This window comes from Elephantulus edwardii, unplaced genomic scaffold (genome assembly GCF_000299155.1).
Source record: "Elephantulus edwardii isolate Elephantulus edwardi_28Jun2011 unplaced genomic scaffold, EleEdw1.0 scaffold00012, whole genome shotgun sequence".
NCBI lineage: Eukaryota > Metazoa > Chordata > Mammalia > Macroscelidea > Macroscelididae > Elephantulus > Elephantulus edwardii.
In genome coordinates this window covers 30,480,555-30,490,812 of record NW_006399762.1, presented here as the reverse complement: position 1 = coordinate 30,490,812, position 10,258 = coordinate 30,480,555, and the positions used below count along the sequence as shown (strand labels likewise).

The 10,258-nt window shown below is 39.8% G+C and overlaps 1 protein-coding gene across 1 annotated transcript in view; it reads left to right on the top strand.

Moving 5' to 3' along the window:
- The window catches only part of ARHGEF38 (Rho guanine nucleotide exchange factor (GEF) 38), a 271,058-nt gene that overhangs the window by 78,562 nt on the left and 182,238 nt on the right, over positions 1 to 10,258 (top strand). The window contains exon 2 of the mRNA XM_006881117.1: positions 2,436 to 2,623. Coding sequence (XP_006881179.1) covers positions 2,436 to 2,623 — 188 coding nt within the window. The remainder of the gene's footprint in view (positions 1 to 2,435; positions 2,624 to 10,258) is intronic.

Below are 10,258 nucleotides of genomic sequence, written 5' to 3'. Positions count from 1 at the left end.
TCATTCCACTCTGCTTTTTGAAATCTTCTGTTCAGCTCTTTAATATCTTAAATTATTCTCTCTGCTTTGGCTTCTCTGTACTCCAGTGCAATATTCAGAGTCTCTTCTGACATACATTTTGGTCTTTTCTTCCTCCTCTGTCTTTGTAATGACCTTTTGCACTCTTCATGGATGATTTTTTTGATCTCTTCCCACAATTCATCTGGTCTTCGCACATTGGTGTTCAAGACCTCCATCTGCTATGAAAGACCTTGTTAAAATTCTAAAGAGAAAGAATGTCAATTTAAAAACTAAGATGTGCCTGATACAAGCCATGGTATTTTACATTATTTTGTATGCATGTGAAAGTTGGACCATGAGTAAGGAAGATTAAATTGCAATTGATACCTTCAAATTATAGTGTTGGTAAGAGTGTTGAACATTCTGTGGACTGTGAAAAAAACAAATACATCTTGGAGGAAATGCAACGAGAGTACTCAAAAGAAACAAAGATGGTGAAATTTTGTCTCACATACTTTGGGTATATTTTCAGGAGGAGCGTGTCCTTAAAAAAAGATGCCCTATGGAAAAGGTAGAGAGTCAGATAAAGAGAGGAAGATCCTCAAGCAAATGAATTAACACAGTGACTACAACAATCACCTTAAGGATTGGATTGATACAGTAACCAGGACAATGAGGCTAGGTGTGCTGGATTCAGTGAGACTGGCTCTGGACAGGGCAGGCTTCAGAACTGCTGTACTTAGGGTCTCTATGAGTCACAGCTGAGTCAAGGGCACATAACAACAACAACAGTAGCGTATTACTCAGCCATAAAGAGAAAGTCCTTATGTATGCTATAATATGGTTGGGCCTTAAAGACAATTTGAGAATGAAGGACATCACGAGGATGGTGCAGGATAGGGCAAGGTTCAGATCTGTTGTTCATAGGGTCACTATGAGTGACAGTCAATCTGACAGCACCTAGCAACAATAATGTATATGTACATATATACATGTTGTGGTGGTGTGCTCTCGAGGTATCTGCAGCTCATAGAGAATCTATGAACAACAGCTCTGAAGCCTGCTCTGTCCTGAGTCACTCTCACTGACTGACACATCTACCCACATTGCCCCAGTTACTGGGGTTTTCCTCTTATGCGCTGTCCCTCACCCTTTTGAACATGATGTCCTCTTTCTCCAAGGACTGGTCCCTCCTAGTCAGGATATATGAATAACGAGATTCTACCTTTTTCTTTGACACACACCCATACATACATACATATTTAGGGAGCTTTGGTGGCCTAGGGGTGAGACACTGTGAGCCAATAAAGCACCAGCTGTTTCCACCTAAAACCAGCTAGAGGATCAGCTATGAGTTGGTTCCAACTCGACAGCATGCAGCAGTAGCAATATAGTCTGGTGGCCTAGTGCTAAGAAGCTTCACTGCAATCCTGAAGACAAGCATATTGGATTCAATCCACCAGATACTTTGAGGGAGAAAGATGGCAATCTCCTTCTATGGGATTAACTGCTTCTGAAAACCATATGGAAGGTCAGCTATGGGTCAGTTCTGACTTGATGGTACACAACAACATACACATATACAATATGTGGATGTACAAGACTGGTCCTTGGAGAAGGTTATCATACTTGGAAGGATGGAAGGACAGTGCAGGGAGGAAGACTCTGGACAGGATGGATTGATACAGTAACCAGGGCAATGAGGGTAAGTGTGTGGATTCAGTGAGACTGGCTCTGGACAGGGCAGGCTTCAGAACTGCTGTACTTGGGGTCTCTATGAGTCACAGCCAACTCAAGGGCACATAACAACAACAGTATTGTATTACTCAGCCTTACAGAGAAAGTCCTTATGTATGCTATAACATGATTGGACCTTAAAGACAATATGATGAGTGAAGTTAGTCAAGCACAAGAGAACAGATATTGAATTATTTCACTCATCTGATTTAACCAGAATAAGCAAATGTGTGGGCGCTAATGTTTATTGTCTACTAACGGCAAGAGGGAAAGGAGAAAAGGGAGTCACTGTTTAGAAAACTTTTCCCCCTGTTTCTTAAGATAAAATTTTGATGGTAAATATGGATGATAATTATGCAGCATGATTAACGTCATTGAATTTGTTAAACTGTAACATGAAAAAATATTAAAGTGACAAATATTCTGTTTTACATGCAAACACACACATGTACGTATTTATGATAAAAAAGAAGGGAAGTGGAAAGAATGCCCATTCTCACCTCTCCTCTTGCTTGGTTGTGGTCTCATAAGTTTCTGACCTTAGGGAAAACTAGTGCACATAATTTCATCAACAGATGCACTAATGATACTCTAATGATAATGATAAGTATTTTCCCTCACTAACAAGTAAACAAACAAACAAACAAGTAAAAACACCTCAGCAAAAAGCCTCACATGTTTATGTTTTCATTGGACAGAAAAGATGACTCCACAAGCTGGGTGTTCTTCACCTGAGATCTCAATCCAAGAAGAAGAGCATCAGATAAAGAGAATGATGGCAAAGCGGTTGAAAATCATCAAGGAGCTGATCCAGACAGAGAAGGATTATCTGTATGACCTAGAGCTGTGCCTTAGGGAAGTGGTTGAGCCTCTAAGAAATAAACAGGTAAATACCACTTTGAAATGCTTTTCTCTTTTCTCTACAATTATTATTCCTTTTTTAAAAAAATCCTCCGTGGGCCTAAATAAAATCATCAGGATTGTGAAATCAAAGTACCCAAGAATATCAGTAGTAGCATCTACCGTAGTAAATGACAAGCCTTTCTATGTGAGTCCTTGGGCTTGAGATCCACGGAAAGCATTATCGGTTTCCTACTTCCTGAGCCAGCAGGGTGACTGTCAGAACTTCTCTATTAGCCAAATAAAATGATATTTCAAAACAGGCATAAAGGTATGGGGAAGAAAATGTGCCAGTTTTGCCTCTTGGAAATTTTTATGTGTTCACTCTTGAATTCTCATTTAACAATTAACAAATGTAAACAATACATTTTCAGCAGGCTAGTGTAAAAAAGAAAGGAAAAAAATCCACACTAACTTAAAAATAAAGTGGAGCCAGTGGGAAGACTTAAGGCAGAACAGCCCCCACAGTATAAAACAAATTTCTAGGAGCAAGACTTGATCCTATACTTCCACTCCTACTTTTACAAATTCTAACACTAACTTTCTCTCCCAGGAGTCTCATTGCTCTATTGTTGGGTTAAAAAAAATTCATTGCAATGGCCACACAGAACTCACAGAACCAAACTCACTGTTAAGGAGTTTATTCAGGAAGTTAACAGGTTGCAGTTCAGATTGCTCTTCAGTCAGGCCAGCTTCTTAAGCGTGCTCATGGACCCTTTGAGCTTCATCCTAGTTCGGTTAGGTCAGTGTTACAAAGCTCTCTTAGTCTTGCTAATTACAGTGGTTCCCCTCAACCCCATATCTCTAAGTCCTCCAGTAAGCTTGGGTGAAGGCTCCTGATTCTGGGTCTTTGGGCCAGCAGTCCCAGGTCAGCTCTGTTTCACATCAATCTCTGGTTCTTTGCTGCTGTTGCTGATACATTCATCTAGATCCTAGTCAGCAGCAGAACTCTCTGTCCTAGAAGGATATGCTTTACATTCTTTGGTTTTTCTTTACTGCTGATAGCAAGATTCCCAATTTCTGTGATTGAACCTGCTTGATTTAAACCTGGCAAGATGGCAGGACTGGCCAATCCCTTCATCCTGAGTCTACATATTCTATTTGCATGTACTTGCTCAGTCATCTGGCAAAAATCAAAGACAATTGCCTAGGAAACCAGTTGTGAGCAATAACTCACTTACTGCACACCATTCCCTGATTTTCCTAGCCATTGAAAGACTTAACTTTCCCCTTAAGATCATCTTATTAATGACTGCATTCATGAATGTATGCCGGTCAGATACTTTATATCTCATGCTTTCATATCCCTTATTTTAGAGTAATTTTTCAATTTGCTCACTACTATCAAACCAATCAGAGGCTGTAAATCACACAGGAGGATATAACCTATTTTCTCCTTCATTGTAGCTGATGGGTTTGAACTGCCTGCCTTTGGGTTGGCACTGCAATTCTTTATCATTAGGCAGCCGAAGAAACCAGTGTGTTTTGCTGTTACAAAACTGTTTTTTGCTGAAAGAAGGACTAGAAGCACGAGCTGCAGAATGTTAAATATTGCAGCATTCAATTCCATCTCAACATCAGGAAAACAAAAATCCTGACCACTGGGCCAATAGGCAACATCATGGTGGATGGAGAAAGTATTGAGGCAGTCAAGATTTCATCTTACTTGGATCCACAATCAATACACTTGGTACTAGCAGTCAGGAGATCAGGAGACATAGTGCACTGAGAAAGTCTGTATTCAGGGACCTCTCCAAATTACTTATGAGCAATGTCAGCTTGAGGACTAAGGTGCACTCTATTCAGCCTATGGTCTTTTTGGTTACTTGCTATGCATTTAGAGCTCGGTAATGACTAAGGATGAGGAATTGATATCTTTGAAATGTGGTGTTTGAGAAAAGTGTTGAAGATCTCATGGATTTCCAAAAGAACAAATAGATATGTCTTAGAGAAGGTGCAGCCAGAGTACTCTTTGGTAGAAAAGATGATGAAATTTCATCTCACATACTCTGGGCTTGTTGCTAGAAGAGGTCATTCCTTGGAGGGGGACATGGTACTTTGGGAGGTGGAGGAACAGTAAAAGAGAGGAAGACCCTCGACCAGGTGGATTCACAGAGTAACTGCAGCGATGGATTTGAGTGTGTCAGAAATTGTGAGGATAGCACCTGAAAGGACAAGGTACAGATTGGTTGTTCATAGAATCGCTGAGTTGTACTCAACTTGATGGTACCTAACAACAACATCAAATCAAAGACTGAAACTACTAACCACTTAATCTTGTTTGGATCTATAATCAAGAAACCTAGTACCAGCAGTGAGATAAAGAGATGTATTGCACTGGGAAAGTCCATAGTCAGGGACCTCTCCAAATTATTGAGAAACAATGATATCAATTTGAGATCCAAACTGTGCCTGATTCAGATTATAGTCTTTCAAAGACACTTGATATGTATCGAAGACCTGGACAATGAATAAAGATCACAGAAGAGTAGATGCATTTGAATTGTGGTGGTGTAGAGGGTGGAGAAGAGCCCAAGGATTGGAAAAGGAACAGACTGAGAGTGCTCCTTAGAAGCAAAAATGATGAGACTTCATCTCACATGCTTGGGCATGTTCCAAGGAGAGGAACCTGATGGTCGGTAGGGCAGTGTATTGTCCAGTGAAAGAAAGACTCACAACCAGGTGGATCGACACAGTGATGGCAGCAATGGGCTCTAGTGAATTAGAAATTGTGAGGATGATACAGAAAAGGAGAGGGTTCACATAGGATCCTACGTACAACAAATGTTGTACTATGTTGCTTGCTATGAGCCACACTCTACTTGACAGCACCTAAAAACAGCATCATCAAACCAGTATTTTGAGAAAGCAAACATTCCTTTCTTTGAAGAATGTTCTATTCTGGCTAGGACTTTGAGCATTTGCATCTATAAGCAAAGTCCAATGTAACCATAGGATATAAATTCCAACCCTAGACCACAGCAAACATTATCTGGCTGGGTTCTGCTAATTTATCCTAGCCTTCTTTGGTAAGAATCAATCAGTACCAACTGTAAACTCAGAGGTCCACACATCTTCCTGCATTTAAGACTACCCAGTCCCTTCACTCTCACCCTTACACCCTTACATGAGGCAAATGTATTGTGTGGGCTTATGACACAAACAGAGAAAATTGACAAAAGGTTTTATAATTGCAAACACATTTATTGGAGCTATAATGTATGAAGCCCATATATATTTCATATAAAATCAATTCAGAAGGTAAAGCATTAAAGGCAGCTCAAATTTTAATATTCATTCACGCATTAACATCCAAACAATTATGTCTAGCAACTAATTATTCATAACCAGTATTCAACCAAGCATAATGCTCACCACAGGGATTGTTCCTTGCAAAATCCAGCAAGAGAGGAAATAGAGAGTGAAGAGATGTAGGACACTGAGGTGGTTTGTTCTCTTCTGATGTCTCTGTTTTTTTCCATCCAGAAGATCAGATTTTATGCCTTTATTTCATGCAGGACAGGTCTACCAAAGCTAAGATTTCAACAATCAGAATGGTTCAGAATTGTTGTTGTCGTCATGTGCCTTTTGAGTCAACCAAGAATTTTTGCAATCCTATGAGTTTAATCTCTCTGAACTTTGCCCTATCCTGAGCCAACCTCACCCTCTCCAACACTTTTTTTTTTCACAGAGCTTTCCACTGTTTTATTCTCCAACACTCTTGACCCCATTGCCACAGTCACTATGTCAAGCTCTTTCATTCAAAGTCTTCTTCTCTTGCACACCCAGTAAATAATCTCTGTGGGACTTATTTCCTAAATAAACACATTGCTTTCCTGTAAGATATTTTCCAGGGATGTAAACCAATCAAATTGATGTTATTCATCTCAAGATTAGCACATTAGACCTCTATACTTAATTTTAGCACTTTGTAATAAGCACATTAATTTTCTGGGTCCAATATAGCATTTTTTCATTAGCATTTAGTCTCTGGAATATTGCTCACGGTGAATGTGTCCAAAAATTTTCATGGCCATATCTTATCTGACAAACACTTGCTTGTTACATTTAACATTCTAACCCTTTAGCTTCCTAAGCTTCACTCTTTATTCCTAACAATGTTTTCAACAATGAGGCACACTTTCTTAACAATTTTTAGACTTCTAAATTTTAGCATTACTAGCTTCCTTCTCTATTTTACAATATACTCTTTATGCTAACCCACACTTGCTTATTAACTTCTAACATTCTAAACCTAAATGTCATTTTATATTGCTAACAATATACTAAACATCACACCACCATATTCTTACCCCACTTCAACTTGACAGACATAATCCCTTTTAATCAAACATAACACAGCAAACTCATAGTCCTCTCTTCACAGTCACCAGTCTAACTTACGTTCTTTACAGACTACAAAGACTCTTTTTGTATTTCTAAAATTGTGCTCTTTTTCTTTTTAACAACATGTTCTTAACATCAAGTCAACAAGTTAGAAGTCTTCATGACTTCCTGCTCCCAGCCAAGCATCTTGTCTTCACTCACCCTTAGCATCTGTGCCAACAGAACATATCTAAACTCAACCTGTATCTTTGTTGCTATATACTGAAAGGTCCCAACTGACCAAGTTCAGAAGCAACATTAGCCCAGTGTATAGCTAATATGTCCACGGCACATCACAACAACAACAACATAGCTAATGTGCTTTCATTAAAATTCACACTTTGGTGAAAGTAGGCTAAGGGTCATTTGGATCTGCCCAGAAGAAAGGAAAGAATAAGGTAGTTTATCCCTTCTACATTGGCCTGTTGGAAGTCCTCACAGCAGTTTGAAGGGCCTGGGGCCATTTTCCATTATTTCAGCACTCCCTGTTTTATCTCTTGGGGTGGGCCATAAAACCGTGCTTGGAGGTAAACATTATTCACATTATTTACTATTTCCTGGAACACACAGACCTATTCAGATCGGGTCATAAAGGCCAGAAAAATAGAATCGCTTTGGTTTCAACCTTATATGTGCCTTCCACTTCCACTCACCAAGTGGACCCCGGTGGTCACTGTGAGTGAGTACATTAGGTTCTCACTAGTTCTCTTTAACTTCCAGTACAGGGAAGCAGTGGGGACTAGACTGGAGCTGACTTTTCTCTGCTACGTTGCATCCAAAGCTAAACTATAAATCCATTTAAATGCAAATCTCCTAACCCAGAGTACTGAGTGAGGCTTAATAATTTTCCCAAACTAAAGCCCACTCCCCTTTCCCCCCCCAAACATTTCTCCACGGCAAATCTTCCTTTAGTTTTCAGTATATCCAGTCAAGTATGGGCCAAAGGTAGACTTGGACTTTGCTGAGATCTACATTATCCAGTATTCATTACTATCATACATTACTACATAGAAGAAAAATTACATATTCATCAAGTATATTCAAATAAACGCATAAACCTTAACACATAAGCATTTTCTGATTCATATTCACTTCTCCACTCTTTATCTCATTCATACACATATGCCCCCTTTTCTCAGGCTTTTCTTCTCTTAGAGCAACAAAGTAACCATTTTAGCTATACTTTTCCAATCCCTAATTTTCTACTCTTTTAATTAATAGCTCATGTTTCCAAGAGCCTAGATTCGTTCAAGAATCACACTCCACTTCTTCTTTCTTGGCGGATACTGACATTCCTAGTTTCTGCTGCTAAACCTGCTCAATTTAAACCTGGCAGGATGGCCAAACTGGCCAATCGCCTCATCAATAGACTACATACCCTATTTGCATGTTCCAACCCAGCCATGAGACAGAAGTCAAATACAATGTCCTAAGAAAGCCATTCTAATTAATAAGTCCACTACATTACAACTAGAGCAAGAGTTGAGAAGATAAAACTGTGTGGTTTTCTTTTCCAAATGGAGAGTGCAATCAAATTTTAACAGTCAATTGAAATTCAACATACACATTAGCCTGAAGGTAATTTTTTTCCCCTTAGTAAGACTAAACCAAGCAGAACTTTAAGGTTCTTTCATGAAGGCTTCAGTGTAAGAAGATTTGTATTCAATTGTTGATATGTACTGTAGAGTCAAAACTGACTCATAGGTGACCCTCTGGCAGGTAGGTCTTAAGAGGCAGTTAATCTCACCAAAGGAGATTGTCCATTCCTTTCCCTCAGAGTTGTTGTTGTTGTTATGTGCCGTCAAGTCGTTTGCGACTCATAGCGACCCTATGTACAACAGCCCTAAACCGTGCTCTATCCTGTGCCAATTTCATTGCCTCTGACACACCCATCCCGATTACCCCAGTCACTGAATCAATCCACCTCATAGAGGGTCTTCCCCTCCTGTGCTGTCCCTCCACCCTGCCAAGCATGATATCCCTCTCCAAGGACCAGTCCATCCCTCTCCAAGGACCGGTCCCTCCTTACAACGTGTCCAAAGAATGTTAGATGGAGCCTCAGAATCCTTGCCTCCAAGGAGCCACCTGGTTTAACCCTTTCCAGAATAAGATAGATTGGCATAATGGCTGCACCAGTGTTTTCAAACATGGCAAGACTTGTTACAATGGTCCAGGACTGGGCAGTGTTTTGTTCTGTCATTCACACATTCACTGTGAGTCAGCACCCACTTGATGGCATATCACAATACATATGTATGGCATATACAATACATATGTATGTGTATTGGAATAAGATTTTCAGTATAAAAATGTTGTCAATGTCTTGTTGTTGTGTATCATAGAGTCAGAACTGACACATAGCTAACCCTCCAGTGGGTTTTCAGAGATTGTCAATTTATAGTAATTTATTACACTGATGAATTAGCCTGGTCTTCTTAATATGTTGTTGTTTGCCGTTGAGTCGGAACTGACCCACAGCTGACCCTCCAGTAGGTTTTTAGAGGCAGTAAATCACATGGAAGAAGATTGCCCGTTTTTCTCGCACAGAACAGCTGATGGACTTGAACCACGTGCCTTTGGTATTACAATGCAGCTTCTTACCACTAGGACACACCATTGAGTAATAGTTTTGCATATTTTGCCCAATTTTTGAGTTTTTAAAAATGTATTTACATTTGTAAGGGAGCTCTGGTGATATAGTGCATTCTTCCTTTATATTTCTTTTAACGTTCCTGGTTGTTTCATGCTTAAATACATAATCTAGGCAAGAATGATGAACCATTTTCCTACATACGTTGGGCATGTTGTCAGGAGGGGATAGTCCTTGGAAAAAGACATCGTGGTGGGAATGGTGGGAAGTCCTCAACAAGATGGGCTGCCACAGTGACTTCAACAGTGAACTCAACATGGTGTAGATAATAAGGATAACACAGGATTGGGAAAGGTTTCAGTCTTTTGTTCATAGGGTCACGAGGAGTCATAGACCACTTGATGACATGTAACAACCACAACACTTAATCTTAATGTTGAGGGTTCAAACCTACCTACCACATCACAGAAGAAAGGCCAGTCAATTTACCTCTCTAAGGATGACAGTCAGAGTCAGAAAACCAGAGTAAGAGTAATCAGAGTGTGGTACTACTCTGTACCACATGAGGTCTCCTTGAGTCATAATCAATTGAATGACAACCAAGGAATTGGTTTCGGGTTTGGAAATATTGTTGTTGTTGTTGTT